The 16,630-nt window shown below is 37.2% G+C and overlaps 1 protein-coding gene across 3 annotated transcripts in view; it reads left to right on the forward strand.

The window, feature by feature from the left end:
* LOC149156421 (double-strand break repair protein MRE11-like) overlaps positions 1 to 13,328 on the forward strand; it is a 323,361-nt gene extending 310,033 nt beyond the window's left edge. For all 3 annotated transcript variants that reach the window (XM_089438150.1, XM_089438149.1, XM_089438148.1), the window contains 7 exons: positions 11,042 to 11,155; positions 11,262 to 11,342; positions 11,471 to 11,542; positions 11,808 to 12,073; positions 12,463 to 12,583; positions 12,759 to 12,956; positions 13,079 to 13,328. In XM_089438150.1, the coding sequence (XP_089294276.1) occupies positions 11,042 to 11,155; positions 11,262 to 11,342; positions 11,471 to 11,542; positions 11,808 to 12,073; positions 12,463 to 12,583; positions 12,759 to 12,956; positions 13,079 to 13,111 (885 nt within the window). In that variant the 3' untranslated portion in view covers positions 13,112 to 13,328. The remainder of the gene's footprint in view (positions 1 to 11,041; positions 11,156 to 11,261; positions 11,343 to 11,470; positions 11,543 to 11,807; positions 12,074 to 12,462; positions 12,584 to 12,758; positions 12,957 to 13,078) is intronic.
* Positions 13,329 to 16,630: the final 3,302 nt, after the last annotated feature.

Here is a 16,630-nt window from a genome sequence, read left to right on the forward strand (position 1 = left end):
ACAAAGCTTGATAGAAAGGATAGATGAAGTTAAGATTGGAGAGGACATGTGGGACTTAAAATCAGACCATAACACAATGTATATAAAGTTATCTTGGTTAGATGAAAGCTAAGTCACCTGACACGGGGATTTGGGACACGTAGGATTCGAGATTCATGGTGTCGGATTCGGACACGTTGACCCCCCGGAACAGTACACGTAGGATTTGTTATATATTATTTTATTAAAATATATATCTATATATATATATTAAAAAATAGATATTTCTTACACAAATTTTAATTAATGATACAAATTTATTGATTTCAAACATAGATCTTCATCTATAGCTATTAGCATGCATAGTACATACAAAATTCAAATAAATGTCAGTGGTACTAGTCACATAAATGATAAATCTATTAAAATTTAAATCATGATTCATAATTCATAACTGAAAGACAACTTACAACTACAAGATAGTAAGATAAACACACTGACAACTGTAGTTTTCTCATTAAGTCATCAAATCAAAATGTGTTACATAGGTAGTGCTGGTGCAATGCCAATGGCAAATAGAAATAGAAAATATAAAACAACTACAGGTGTACAACCCTCAAGGCATCAATCAGCATCACTGTCCTCATCATCATGGTCCCCACTGCTCTCCTCTGCATCCTCCTCCTCCCCTGTATCCATAGTCGCCTCTGCATCTGCTTGTGTGGAGGTTGACCCCTCTAAGTCATCAAATCTAACAGGCTCTGGCACTTGATCATTGAGATCCATGTTGGCCAATGCCAACTCAACAGTGGTGTCCAGACCCATATCATCAGGAAAGACATCCCACATCTTTGTCTTTCCCCTTAACCACTCTTCCCTTTCCCTGTAAATAAGACGAAGGTTGGTGTGCACATACACCATTGTCTCTGCCCTGGACTGCTCAAGCCTGCTCTTCTTCACACTATGCAAATTCCCATATGTGCTCCAATTCCTCTCGCAACAAGAGGATGAAGTCACCTGAGAGAGGAGCCTCATGGCTAACTACTGAAGAGGAGGGCTTGTTGCCCCATGATTTTCCCACCAAGAATAGGGCTTCTTAGCCCCCCTGTCTCTAATCACATCATAACCTCCAAATCGACCACTACCAGTGGAAAACTCTGCAAAGGCATCCTCCACCTCAGCAAGCAATGCAGTATCCTGATAAATCCGCCTAAATGCCTCTTTCCTCCCTTGTGAGATTTCACCATCCATGTGAGGAGGGAATCTGCGGGAAGGTCCACCGTTCAGCCACTCATGGCTGTAGTATTTGGGGTTCAATGAGTGAGCCAAATAATGTAAAGGTGTACAATTCTTGTCCCATCTGCTGACAAGAATATCATGTATGGTATCACAGAAGGCCTCTGGTGATTTCTCATACTCGAGGCACTCACTCTGTAGAATAATGCTCCTCACAGACTCAATCATGGAATCCCATCCCTCATAAACCTCTCCTAGGATGGGTTTGTCTGTATCTGCAACTCGAAGCAAAGAAATGATAGCGTCCATGATCCGAATAATTAGATCTACCCTCTCCCACCAAGCATCATCTAGCACTGTGTCCTTCACTCTTTTAGAGGCTACTTGATTTGTCTTTCTCCAAAAAGACCGAAACTCAGAAATAACCATGGAACCAAGAGCGGTCTTGACCTCCCTCAACCTCTTCAACATCATGAATGAAGATGCAAACCGTGTATCAACAATCTTCAACAATGATAGATTGCTGTACTCCTTGTAGATAGTGAGGGCATTTGTATGGTTTTGCACAAAGTTACAGATATGTCTTGCATCCTCAATAATGCTTCCAATCCAAAGCACATCAGAAGCAATGGATTTCAGTGCTAAGTTCAATGAATGGACAATGCAAGGTGTCCAAAACACTTGTGGATATTTAGCTTCCACAATCATGCCAACAACCTTGCAAACAGATGCATTATTTGTAATGATTTGCACACAAGAATCAACACCTACATCTTCAATAACTTTAATAAATAACTCACCCATAAATTGTGCATCCTTGTATTCGCCAAGTGTATCCACTGCTTTCATAAAAACATGACCACTCAAGGAAGACACCATGAAGTTGATGACTGGGTGTCATGCTGGATCTGTCCATCCATCAAAAACAATGGTAACCCCAGATGTTGGCCATGATGCTACAATAGGCTCAAGCATTTGTTGCACCTCTTTTTTTGCCTTCGTCAACAATGTGGTTCTCAGCTTCTCTGACCCAGGAGGCACATACCCTGCTGGAGCCCCTTGAGTTAGAGCTTGGCACATCTCAATAAATAGAGGTGAACGTGCAACATTAAATGATATGAAGTTTTGATAGAAGAAGAAGGCAATGGTGAGATCAAGCTCTTCCCGTTTCTCTTTTTGGAAAATCTTGTCCATTGGACCAAATGCTCTTCTTTTTGATGCTTGTCCCCCAGTAGAAGTAGAACTCTCAAATGGAAATTTGGTGGTGGTTTTCCTCAAAAATGGAAGGGGGTCTTCATTCTTGGGTTTTTTTGATTTTGAAGCCACATGTTCCATACCAACATTGGCCTCCTTTTCCAATTCTTTTCTCTTTTGTGAAGAAACAGCTCTACAAGCTCCAATCCCACAACCAGGTAAAGCCAACAAATGTGATTTCACACGGTAATATGTGCTTTTGAAAGAAATGTTACAAAAGTTGCATTTCCATTGGACATTTCCTCCTCCCTTTCCCTTGGTGTTTGGCCCATCCTCTCTTGTGACATATTTCCACAATGGATATTTATCACTGTCTTTAGGTCCTCTTCCCTCAACATTACTTGCAGCAGACTCTGATGATATTGGGGGAGGAGGGGCATTTCCACCCATGACATTCTTGCCCTTCCTTTGCCCCCTAACTGCTGCCTTTGATTGAGCCATGAATACTGCAAAAGAAATGAACAAAGCATGCACAAATTTGTAAATAAAAAATCATATACAAACTGCTGTAAGAAATGCAAAAAAATGGAGGTGAAATGCCAGTCACATTTAACACACAAACTCACAAAACCCCCTGTATTGATCACCTTGCAATCATAAGCAATTGCTATGAATAGAGATGGAACTCTTTAGAACAAATTAACTCTCTTGCAGGGGTTATTTTAAACACGGGGAAATAATGGAAACAATTTACAAAAGATTCATACCACCACAACAGCAATTCTACTCGCTCAGGACAACAACAGCGGCCAGAAAAAGCATGGAAGAAAGACATACATGACAGGACTAGATATGGTTGACCATATCAAGAAAGCACAGTTGGATAATATTTGATAACTCAAACAGTGATAGAAATTATATTCCAACTTTCTAATTTCCCACTCATGGGAAGAAACATGTGAAGTTTGAACAAATGGAATCTTGAAATATGTCAAGAGAGCTTTAATATCAATAAAAATCAACTATAGAAACGAGGGGCAGATAAATGTTTCCACTGATGAGAAGGGAGTTCTCTGCGAGTCCATGTTAGAAATGAAGAAAAGACTTGCAAATAGGATAAGCTAAAATGGGCAACATTGATTTTGAGGGATAAATGCTGTAGTTTCTTGCAAAATATTTTATTTGCTTACAATGGGTGACCCTGCAACCCCTGCTAAGGCAAGATACACATATCCATCTGCATCATGTTCCAATGACATCTATCTGCCCATACTGTCTTCCAAGGAGACTGGTGAGTAGCTTAGTTTTATCGAAGGAGAGACATCATTGAACCTTTTGCGAGAAATATAGTTAGAAACCCTCCTATTTTGAACTCCAGAAACTAAATTATCCGTTTGTTTGTTGGTGTTGAAGTGTGAGTTTCCAACTGAAACCCCAAAATTAGAGGACAGGAACGCACACGAGATTAATTAAAGCCACTGTGCATTTGGTTTACAAGTCTTTTACTACGATGTAGAGTCAAACCACATATTCAGACCACCACGGCAGCAGTTATATTTGCTTGGGACAACCACAGCTCCACAAAAAGCATGGAAAAAAGACAAACATGATGGGAGTAGATGTGATAAATTTTAATCAAGAAAACACAGTTGGACAGACATAGCTATAAAAGCAGTTAACATAGTCCACAACCTATATGAGAGAAACCAGATAGTGCCAAATACAGAACACAGTGAAACAGTGAGATGATAGATCAGAAATGCACTTACTTGGTGGTCGATTCTCCTTGTTGAATGCTCTACTCCCTTAACTCCTTGCTGCAAACCCTTCTCCACTTGCCAACAGCTCACAAAACACTTGCCAAATGAAAATATGCGTGGCTGTAATGAGCAAACACGCCCTTTTCATACCCGCGCAGGTCGCTTTTTGAGCTTAGCGAGTCCTGGAAACAGGACACGATTCCCAAAATCGTGACACGCAGATGAAAATCGCGACACGCAGTCGGATTCGACGTGTCAGAAAAGGACACGACGTGTCATTGGTTTTGGACACGAATCTAGACAGAATCACGTCGGACACGCTGGATTCGGGATTCGTGGGGCCTATAGGACGAATCCGGTTATCTAGGATGAAAGACAACATAGGAGGAAAACCCAATGTTCTTGACAATGGATATCAAGGGGAAAAATTCTTCTAACACAAGAAAATTGCACTATCCTCAGAACAATGTTGGAGAGATCAATTCAGAAGGGGAAGAGTGGTTCCCAAAGCCTCAATAGTCACGAGTTAACAAAGATAATTCAGAGTGCACATGAGAAGTGCAAAATAGCAGAATGGAAAGGAAAACCTTGAAAGAAGCAGGCGAGAAGAAGATGAATGTAAAGTTATATAAGCAGATTTTAAAAAAGAAAAAAGATGAGTTCATGCAAACAAGGCAAGAAGAGTTAATATATCTAGGCAAGAATCACCCAAAGCATTTTTGGCAGGAACTTCAACCAAGGAAGAAGCAAATTGAAAATAATATTACAACCAATCAATGGTTTGACTATGCAAGACAACTCTATGAGAAAGAATCAGATGAGGAGCCTCCTCCCAAGATCAACACAACTACAAAGCTTTTCACATTACAGGAAGTAGAGACAGGAATTAATAAGTTGGAAATAGGAAAGGCAAAGGACTTGGTGGTACTTCAAACATAATATCTAATGTGGGGAATGAACATACTTGCATTGCACATCATGGAAATATTCAACAACGTCATTCGGCAAGGATTCCCAAGAGATTGGACAACTAGTCTAGCAATACCCCTTTTTAAAAGTGGAGACATTAATAATCCTTCCAAATATAGAACCATTATGATCAATCCTTTGTTTGCAAAGATCTTCAACAACATGGTGGAAAATAGAATCAGTAAGTGGGCGGAAGTCAAAGAAAAGAGTGCAAAAAGGCAAGCATCTTTTAGGCCGAAACATTCTGCAGTAGATCAGAGTATCACATTAAGACACATTATTGAAAAGGTTTGGGAGGGAAAAGAAGAAGTATTTTGCTACTTTGTTGACTTCAAAAAGGCATTTGACACGGTCCCTAGAGATAAGTTGTGGAGTAGAATGGAAGAACTTGAAATTCCTTTGCATTATAGAGTTGTTGTCCATAGGCTTTATGAAGAGGTGAAAGTCAAAATTATAACTTCAGCAGGCATTTTAGAAAGCTTTAGAAGTGACATCAGAGTCAAGCAACACTGCCCTTTATCCCCTACTCTTTTTGGTTTATATATTGATAAATTGGAAGAGTGGCTAAATTTGCAAGGTGGGGATGGTGTTCGGTTGGGGGAGTTTGTGATAAAGCTTCTTTTATATGCTGATGACCTTGTATTGATTGCTAAATCGGCCTAGGGATTGCAGATGCACCTATATGCCCTTGAGCAATTTTGTAAAGTAGTGGGGATGCAAGTCAATACCAACAATACCAAAATAATGATTTTCTCAAATAAAAAGAAGCAGAGCCAACATACGTTCTTCTTTGAAAGTAATATTCTTGAAGAAGTAAATGAATACAAGTACCTCGGGATTGATTTCAACAACAAACTTAATTGGGAGCATTGTAGAAAGAAGAGAATTTTAGGAGGGTGGAAAGCATTATATGCTCTTCAAAACAGATGTAGAGAGGCAGAGTTATGGGATTGGAAAACAATTAAAGTGCTTTTGGGCTCCTAGTTTGTCTAGTGATATTATATGGGTGTGAATTGTGGGCTAGCAACATCCTCGTCTCAAAATGGAAGCAAATTGAGAAAATCCAAAAATGCTTGATCATGAGCAAGTTTAAAATAAAAAGTTCGGTTTCTTATGAGATAACACTGAGTGAAATAGGAGCAACTTCCATCGAAGCAATTGCTATGGTGCGTCTCATAAGGTATCTTCAGAGAATTGAGAAAATGGGAGAAGGTAGATGGCCTAAAGTTATCTTCAATGAAGGAATGAGTGAAAGAAAGAAATCATGGATGAGACAAAACAACAAATGGATGCAAAAATGGAATATTTACCTCAATGCATGTCCCACAAATAGCAAGAATTTAAAGAGTTATGTTATGGAGAAGTTTTGTAAGCATATATGGGGAAAAGAGTTGGGTAGAAAGAAGTACTATGTTCAAGAATTCAACCCCACGTGTGATCTCCAACAAAAAGAGTACATTGGAGCTAGCATTTCATGGAGAACAAAGATTCTTATTGCTCAATTAAGAACTAACTTGCATCAACTGCGGTGCATAATAGGTCAGTGGAAAAGACCTAAAGAAGCTTGGGAAGAGCAGGTGTCTACTTTTTGCACTTCTGGGACAGTGGAATCGGAAAAACATTTCATTTTGGAATGTGATGCTTTCAGAGACAATAGTGAGGGTTACAACAGTGTGTTAACATTGGTTCCTTGGCCGTGTCTTTTCTGTGAGGAGACTGTTAGAAGGTTGGGTCAGCTCATCATTAATTTGAATAATAAGAGGATTGAATTGCAAACGGAAAAATGCAGGGAAGCTAGTGTTCCAATAGACTATATCTAGTCTCGTGGACGTTAAAATTTCATATATGTGTGTGTGTGGCTAAAACAGTCTTACCTAGTTCACGCCGACCACCTGACACACCGCTTTGACTAGCTGCGTCAACCAACATTCTGCCAGCCGTATGCCCCCACTCTAATCCCCCACCGCACACAAGACGCTGAGCCAAGCTGCCATACAAACAGACCATAGCTTCCCCGATAACAACTGTAGCCACTAGACATTTGTTGCAGTCACACGACACAAACAAACGTTGAGCCATGACACCACCTGTTTGCTTGTGCCTCCACTATTAGCTTGACCCCCCTGCGACCTATGCTTTGTCGTTGCTTACCTCACCCATCCACCGTTGACCTTGCTCAATCGCTCTCCACGACTACAAGCCAACCTTGTCACATTGCAGCCACAACTGTTGCTAATCAAATCCAGTTTTCGCCCATGCAAAAGCCGCTAGATTCCTGACAAACCACAAATGTTGTATACCCCTATTTTGTACAGTCACGAACCCCAATTCACCAATTCAAAAAAAATATGCTACATCGACTTGTAGCAATCACGTTCCACTACTTGCCATACTGCTTTTGTACACCATATCAATTCGTGGCTTATACGGTGTGACTGTTCATAGATATTGATACGACACTTCATAACAGATCTAAAATAATATATTAGAAGTGTTTAATTAATCGAAGGATTTCGCTTCAAACCTAGTGTCGTTCCATTATCATTGGTAGTAGAAAGACTTGATACCTATGAATCAGAGAGGATATTAAAGAGTTATGATAACAAAAGGAAGTTTGACTTTGAAAAAAATAAATAGTATTTAATTGCAGTGATATTTATTCAAACTATAAATTAACAAAAGAATATATATATATATATATATATATATATATATATATATATATATATAGTAAAAAGGAAATAGAAAAATAAAAGAAAGGGTATTATAATAAAATAATACTAAGGTACCTAAGTGGTATATTAATGAAGCTATTTAAAGTAGTTATAATTAAGTTAAAGGGGTTATTTTTAAAACCCTAGGCTCATCCCGAAAAAGAAAAGATGGAGGCCAATAATGAAAGATTTCCTAAAACCTTTAATAAATGTGTTAGTGCAATATTTAAAATCAAAGGATCACTTGCAGGAAGAGATATTAAAATCTCTATAAGTTCTATTGAAGATAGTAATTATGTTAGTACTAAATGTGCTAACCAATTAGTGATTCTTGAATCGAATATAATTGAAACAAGTGGCAAACAATACGGTAGAAACAATCTACAACTAAGTATTCAAGATTATACTTTTATCTCGCAATTCACTGTGAAAACCTTATTTTAGGACGATAGTGACATTATTTTGGCTTCGCCCTAGATGGAAACTCTAGGGCCCTTCATCCTAAATACGAAGAAGAAGTTTTTAACATTTTCCTATAGGAAGAAAAAAATAACACTACAGGACATGATATTGAATCTAAATTCAGTAACACCAGAAGAGATACAATATATTTCAAAAATAATTATTCAAGAAGGTAAAAAAGTATTACAAAATATGCAAAGAGAAGTTGACAAAATCACCGCTGACAAGAATGAATAAGTTTCTTGGCTTAAGGACCATAGTGAAAAATTATTAACACAAATTAAGAAACTTAAGAAGGACAAGAAGTCATTGGAAAACAAGGTACAACAGCTTATTGAGAAGGAAGCGTCAAAATCTTCAAACGAAGAAATTCAAGTTGAAGAGAATGGAATGAATACTGATCCGGTCAATATTACAACTCAAGAAAAAGATAAACCAGTTGAAGAAAAGACACACTCAGAGGTTGCAGTTTAGATGATGAACATTCCAAGTGAAGGTTCTGTAACCAACTCAACAACATCGGCATCTAAAGTAAATCAATAAATTGCCAAACAAATGATAAGAGAAAGTCAAATCGCCAGTACTCCTTATCGGCATCTGAACCACAAGAGCAGACATCCCAATCAGTCTGCGTATCTTTATCGCACAAAACAGAAACAACAAACTCATGTTCTGAATGACAATGATGTCGGCACAATCCAGATTGACGGTAACAAATTATCCCAGCTATCAAGTAATTGCCAAGTTCCATAAAAATTAATTTAGGATGGTCTTATCCTTTCTTAGTATGACAATTTTGTTTATCACTCAAAGGATCCTATAATCATGTATCAACGAAGAAGACAATTCAAAGAATTCCGAAAGATGCAAAAATATTAAAAGACAAAGAAACAAATGCCATGCCTTGTCATGCAATAAACTTTGAAGACAAATCTTTTTGAGGAGGAACACAATGTTATGAATCTATATATATATATATATATATATACTAATAATTAGTAGTGAAGAGGCATGTCTCTATGGACATGACCGTAGTGAAAGGGTACCTATCTAGCTATATATACAGGACCCTTAGTTGTAATCAAAATTATCTCACTTGTATTCAGATATTCTTATATATAATTATTTGTCCTACAATGGATGTCTTTGTCTTCAAAGTATTCTGAAGATTACTGCATAGTACGAACCTTGTTTGTTACAGATGATGTTAACATCATTGATGCTTATCAATCTGGATCCTTTCTTATATGAATATTTCAATTTGAGAATATCCTTTAGCCCAATGATCCACTTTCCTGTAGCCCTCAGCTGTTACAGGTCTCCTGTATATACAGTCTGTTCCTTTAGGCCTCTGTCACCTACATCTGCTGATCAGACCTCTGCTAGCTGCTACAGCCTTCTAACAACTCAGCCAACCTTCCTTGAAGTCTTATTCAGGCTATTCTAGGCCTGCAGCCTCTTCTGTTCTGTTGTTGGCCACCACTGGACATAGATCCACAGCTCCTGTTCAGCCTACGGCCTTCTCCTTGACCTCTGCCCAGCTCTGTGTAGGCCTTTCCTTTTAGCACCTGTTTAGCCCTAACAGACAAGCTCTTTCAACCCCTGTAACAAAGGCATCTGCTGCTTCAAATTTTGGCCAGACTTCGACGCTCAGCCCTGTGGCCTGCCTGCTGCTTCTTCTTCGCTGTCCAGACCTAAAACTCGTATCAACAGAATTTCTTGACTCGGCCTTCTTCTCCTGGCTGTGGCTCCTTCTAGGGTTGTCCTCACACACAAATGAAGTCCTTCGCACTTGTATCTAAGCCTCTCCTTTGGCTTCCAATATATAGTTGTCCATAGGATACTTGGTCCATTAAGGTGTTGCCCACTCAACCACTTAAAGATTAATTAGAATATAAAATTCATCATCTTGGGTTTTAAACTTTTAAGCACATTCCTTTGGGCCAAAACCCCAAACCTTGGGTATCTTTCCCACAAGGTCACTTTTTGTGGGTTTTCTCCACTTGGAAATACCTTCTGAGCTACCCAAATTTCAACAGTTTGGTTAGCGACTTGTGTGCAATATTGCTGATGACCATATCCACTTTCGTCACCAAATGTATCTTTTTGTGGCCTCTGATGTCTAATACTAAGCTGGTGCTGAAGGGGCTCAGTGTTGTAATTACAGGTTTACATGATTAGAGTTTGGCAACAAAGTGGTGGTGGTGCTTAGTGCAATACAAAGGTTAGCACTTTGGGCATGTACTTTGTCAGGAACTATAACTGCTACGATGGTCTGGTGCAGCATTATTCGACCATAATGACACCACACATGGTTTTTGCTCAATTTGCATGATCTTCACACAGATCAATTTGGTTTGTCAAATTATTTTTAATATCTCAATTTCCCCCCAATTTGATGTAAAGATCTTTTGTCATATGTATCGTGTTACATTTTGCTGGCTACATTATTTGTATATCTGGTTGCTTGAACCAAATGGCTAAAAAAGTCTTAGACTTTAATATTACCTGCATCAACCTGTTTTCCATCTACAAAATCAAGCAATTTGTTTCCATCTTTGCACTAATATTCTTAAAGATTATGCAAGTATTTATAGCTTTTGCTTTTCTATAAAGTATTGTGTTTATTAATTGTGAATGCTCTTATTCTCCTGAATCTTCTGCAATCTACATGGATGGATGTCCATGCAATGAAATCCTTGTACTATTTTTTGAATGTATTTGCAGAAGATGGAGATCCTTCCGGTTAATGATCTAGATGTTGCACTGCATGAATTTGTTAACAAGGACGATAAATTGGCTTTCCACTCTTGTTTGCAGCATAATCTTGAGGAGACACGGGTAATGAATTGGCTTGATAAAGTTATTGTTTCAAGTTTTCTTGAATTGGCAAGTGACTTCAACTAACATATCTATGCATTGGTTGGATTGTCTGCTTGTTTCTCAGAATAAACTTGTGGAAGAAGTAGATGTATTGCAAATTAAAGAAGAGGAGGATTTAGTCCACAAAGTGGGCCAATGCATGCAGGTATATAACACTACAGTAATACAGTTGAAATTGCAATTGCCTACATATTAGGAATACTGTTCTAGGAGGCCCTCCCTGGTGAGAGACAGTATGAACTCTTGTTCTGAATATCTATTCAATTGATTTAGGAACGTGAAAAAGAGAGAGCATTACGTCCAAAGACAGGTTTGTCAGTTGGGTCCAGCTCTCAGCCCTCACAGGTATGATCAGTTGATAATGTTAAGCATCATCATTCTGAATATACTTCTACTGTTTATATACATCATATTTTCTTAACCAAACTAGTGTGACCTTCCCAGGCAATAATCTCATGAGCATATTTGACGTGTTATATTTTCTAAATCAAGCTGTATATTATTTATACAAGTTAACAGCAAAATGATGGATCCTTTTCGGAGACTTAAGGAGCTGACTTTACCACTGTATTTTCTTACCATTTACTTATATAATACCTTTCTAATACAGGGCATGAAAAATAAAAACTCATTACAACTAGCCAGCCAGAGTGCGTTCAGTGATGAAGAAGATGAACCTGTGAAAGTCACTAAGTCAAAAGCTGTGAGTCGGGGCCGTGGAACAAAATCATCACAAGCTTCTTCTAGAGTAACTGATAATATTCCAGAAAGTACTCAAAGAGGAAGAGGTACCAAGGGTAGAGGAAGAGGAAGAGATTCACGTGGTCTTAAGCAAACCACTTTGGATGTTGCTATGGGAAGCCGTCATTCAGAGAGGTAAGAGTGCATCACAATACATTCAAACTCACAAATACATACATTACTGGTTTCAGTTTTCAGAGATGGAGTGATTTTTCAAATTTGACTACAGTTGCTTTTACTGACTAAAATTTAATCACATGTACTGAGCTTTATAGAAAATCAGGGCATCCTCAACAATGTCCTCTTTGCTTTCAGCAGATATAGTCAAGATATTCATGATATATTTTACACAGTTCCTTAGGGAGAGTGACCCAAGCCCCACCCCTGCTCCATGAAAAAGAGAAAACTGATTCAGAGATGGAGGCAGTAATATCTTCAGTGGTAGCTGTACTATTGTTTTTGTGCATCCTGTACTCTTCTGACTGGCATCTGTTCTGATTATTTTGTACGTATTGTTTTCTCAGAACTGCATCAGCTGCAGCATCTGTGGCGGTACGGAGTGTTGTAGTTGATGAAGAAGATGTGAATTCACTTTCAAGTGATGAAATTGAAAAAGAAGAAATAGATGAACCAGACAATGGCTTGGTGAGATATATTTTAACTTTCTTTTCTGTTCTGTGTTCAAAGAATTCAATACGAGAGGATACAGCTTTATAGAGTCCAGTAGATATCAGCTATAAGTTCAAAGTATGCATTACTTATATAATGGAAATTTAGTTGTTTACTAAACACCAAAGAGTACTTTGGCAATTGATTTCAGGAGCCTGATGAAACCCCTAAAAGTGCAAAAGGACGCAAGAGACCTGCTCCACAAGGGAAAGGTAGAGGACGAGCTACGGGCTCTACTGGGAAACGGGGAAGGAAATCTGGAAATACTGTAGTCAGACAAATGTTCATTGATGATGATGAAGATGAGACTTATGATGAACCAAGAACATCCAAAGTTTCCAGTCCTAAGGTTTGCATTTTGCATACAAATATAGATAATTCACTATTGTTGGACTGCATATTTAGCATCAACATGAATCTTTGTTTGTGATGGTTGAGATCCATTTTTTGGATTGTGATATGAACTTCCAGGTTAATCGCAATTGGGGATCTCTAAGGAGATAGCAGTTTTCAATATCATCCAGATATTCTGCTGTCATCATTCATATATACAAATTGGAGGACCTCAGTGCCTCACATGATAGAAAATCCTCAATTTTGCAGATTTGCAGGTTTCATTATATTCTTGTCAACAACTATGCATACTTGTGAATACAATTTATGTACATCAGATCTCTGTAATTATATCAATAAAAATTCCATACAACACGATTTTCTAAAATGAGTAGCTTCTTCTTCACATCCATAAGATGAATGGCATTCTACATGCAGTTGCTTCGTTGGAAACACTAAATATACTAGTGAGAAGCAAAAATGAGTGGCCATGACTGCTTGTGCGTGACAGCACTTCATTTGTAATTTATATTTAGTAGAGGACATCAATGCCACGGAAGCATTGCTGCCTTGATGGTATCCAATGCATGATATTTTTCAACAAATAATCACATGTTTCTTTCTGTTCATTCTTTCGGCATAACTATAACTCTAAAAATTTAAAATCAAAATCTTTTATTTATAGAGTTCAGGCTTCTGTGATCCATATCAAGATTGTGAGAGATTTTTCGGCGAAAATCACATGGAGTATCATTTGTCGACGTGTTTCGAACCAACTAGTGTGGTTCATCGTCAGGACAAGTTGAAGAACAGATCCAGCCTAGCATGATAAATAGCCTGAGCAGAGTCTCCAACGGCTAGATTGATTAACGACTAATTTTGACCTTAGGAGCCAGGTCAAAATTATAATTTATTAATTTAATATTTTTACTATTTTTATTATTATTTTTCTATGGAAATAAGTTAAATTAGGTAAATGGTTGGTTTTAAAAAGGAATTTATTTATAAAAATTAATAAATATAATTATAATACTAGGTTATTAAAAGTTAGGATTAATCATTTCAATGGTTGATTTGAAAAGAAAAGAAAATTTATTTATTTATTTAAATTATTTAATAATTAATATTGGTATTATACATATATATAAATATTTTTATACATAATAATAGGTTGACAAGTATTTTTATTCAATCATAATTTAATGGTTATGATTGAATTAAATTATGATTGAATAAAAATACTTGTCAACCTATTATTATGTATAAAAATATTTATATATATGTATAATACCAATATTAATTATTAAATAATTTAAATAAATAAATAAATTTTCTTTTCTTTTCAAATCAACCATTGAAATGATTAATCCTAACTTTTAATAACCTAGTATTATAATTATATTTATTAATTTTTATAAATAAATTCCTTTTTAAAACCAACCATTTACCTAATTTAACTTATTTCCAGAGAAAAATAATAATAAAAATAGTAAAAATATTAAATTAATAAATTATAATTTTGACCTGGCTCCTAAGGTCAAAATTAGCCGTTAATCAATCTAGCCGTTGGAGACTCTGCTCAGGCTATTTATCATGCTAGGGTGGATCTGTTCTTCAACTTGTCCTGACGATGAACCACACTAGTTGGTTCGAAACGCGTCGACAAATGATACTCCATGTGATTTTCGTTGAAAAATCTCTCACAAAATCTTTTATGTCTAGACACTCTTTCCTACTTTGTCAATTCTATCTTTAGACAGTACAGATCAGTCATAGCTATTTACAGTTTGAATACATTGTGCATATTTTTCTGCAATTTGAAATGAGGCATGTTTTTGTGTGGTGCCTGTTTATTGATCTTGACAAATGTCTTCCACACAAGCCTTTGCATGGTCCATCTTCCAATCATGTATTACTCAATGTGACCCCAATAAAATCCTTAACAGTTATTAGAAGTTAATATTGTTTTAGTGAATTCTTGCTTAAGTGGAAACAACGAAAATGTCTCATCACAATTGTGCATTGGCACAGTTATTCAGCATAAAATGACCGCACTTCTGTCCAGTGGTCGTCTGTTAAAACCTAAAACTTCCCCTAGGTTGTCCCTGATTTTTGTTTGACATCACATTTCATGCTTGTATAGGCAAAAAAATTGTTCTTATCAAGCATTAGTTTCACAAGCACAATATTCACTAAAGTATTCAATGGAAGTATATGCTTATGTTGTAAGTGCACTTAATGGTGCTGAGTTGAAAGCATGATTATGATTTCAGTTAAAGAAATATTTATCGAAGTATATGCTTATACCGTTGATAAGTAACCAAATGCTATTTTGCAAGATGTGAGTCATATATACCAGATCCATTTTCTAGAGCCATGAAGCTGAAGTTTATATACCTATGGTCAATCCCTTTATGAATGCAACCTGTCTTCTATGACATGGATGGTTAGTGCTCAACCAAAATCTGGCAGCTAGAGATAAATTCCACCTCAGATGGGTATTGTGTAATTTGTCTTATAGCAGAGACTGCGGATGTGTTCTGGGATTGCTGAATTTGCATGAGCATTATGGGAATGGATTGCCTCTGAATGTGCCATTCTTGTTGTTAGCTCTCCTAATTCGAAAATGTGATTTTGCAAGACAAAAGTGAATGATCAGACTTCATGGCAGAGAAATGTGGAACCTCACATGGTTTATAGGAATTTCTCTTTTATGAAAAATGTCACTTTACTTTAAATGGGGATGCCTTCCTTTTATAATTGGGTTTTTGGAGCAGAATTGTCATATTCTGCATGAATATATACTCTCTTGAGTTAGGGCCATGGTGGTTATGCTGGCTTTCCTCACCTATGTTAGAGGGTCAGTCTTTCTAATTCTAATCTGTTTCACCGATTTATGCAGTTTGGGTATGTTAAGAAAACTAGGGCATACAGTGTTCAGAATTATTTTGATTGTTTTCTCTTAAAGCATTGACATTCCTTGTGATATTAGATTAGATCATCATAATTATCATCATCAAGACAATGCCAATAAAGAAGATCACAAGAACACCAGAAAATTAGGCTCTTCGCCAGGGCAAAACCCCTCCATAGGGGAAAACCCAAACTTCTCTCTCTTATAGAATTCTCAAGGAAGACATCCAAACCTTAACCAAGACAATCCACCAAGTGATGGCCAGCCACCCAATCAGAACTTCTTTCTGCAATTCGAATTGATTTTCTTCACTGGATTATAGGTCTGAACTAAGACAAAAAAATCCCTTACACGTGCGAGCTTCTCAAACATAAGAAGATGCCACAAATCGAACATAGGACTTTCTTGATAGACATTCTCCTCTTCCTTGCTATGCTTCTTGCTTCAGACTTCTAGGATCTGCGAGCTTCTTGATTGTGTCCAAGGAGATCAAATGAGTCTTCTATATATAGTCTTTTGAGTGGGCTGCAACTACTTCATGTGGGCCTGACTTGGTGGGCTGGCCGACCCATCATTTGGTGGTTTCTTGCCATTTTACATACAAAAATAATTTCTTTTACATTGATCCAAGAGCCCTTCAAGGGTCTTTACATCATGACCTTGGCAAAACCCTAGGGCACACAATGGGTGCCAAAAAACTAAATAAATTAATCAATGGGCAAGAAACCCATTCTTTAATAAATAATTTTTCTTTTGAAAAATATAATTTCCTTTTG

This window comes from Pinus tabuliformis, chromosome 9 (assembly GCF_031772625.1).
Source record: "Pinus tabuliformis cultivar Carrire ecotype Pingquan chromosome 9, CPIR1, whole genome shotgun sequence".
Classification (NCBI taxonomy): Eukaryota; Viridiplantae; Streptophyta; class Pinopsida; order Pinales; family Pinaceae; genus Pinus; species Pinus tabuliformis.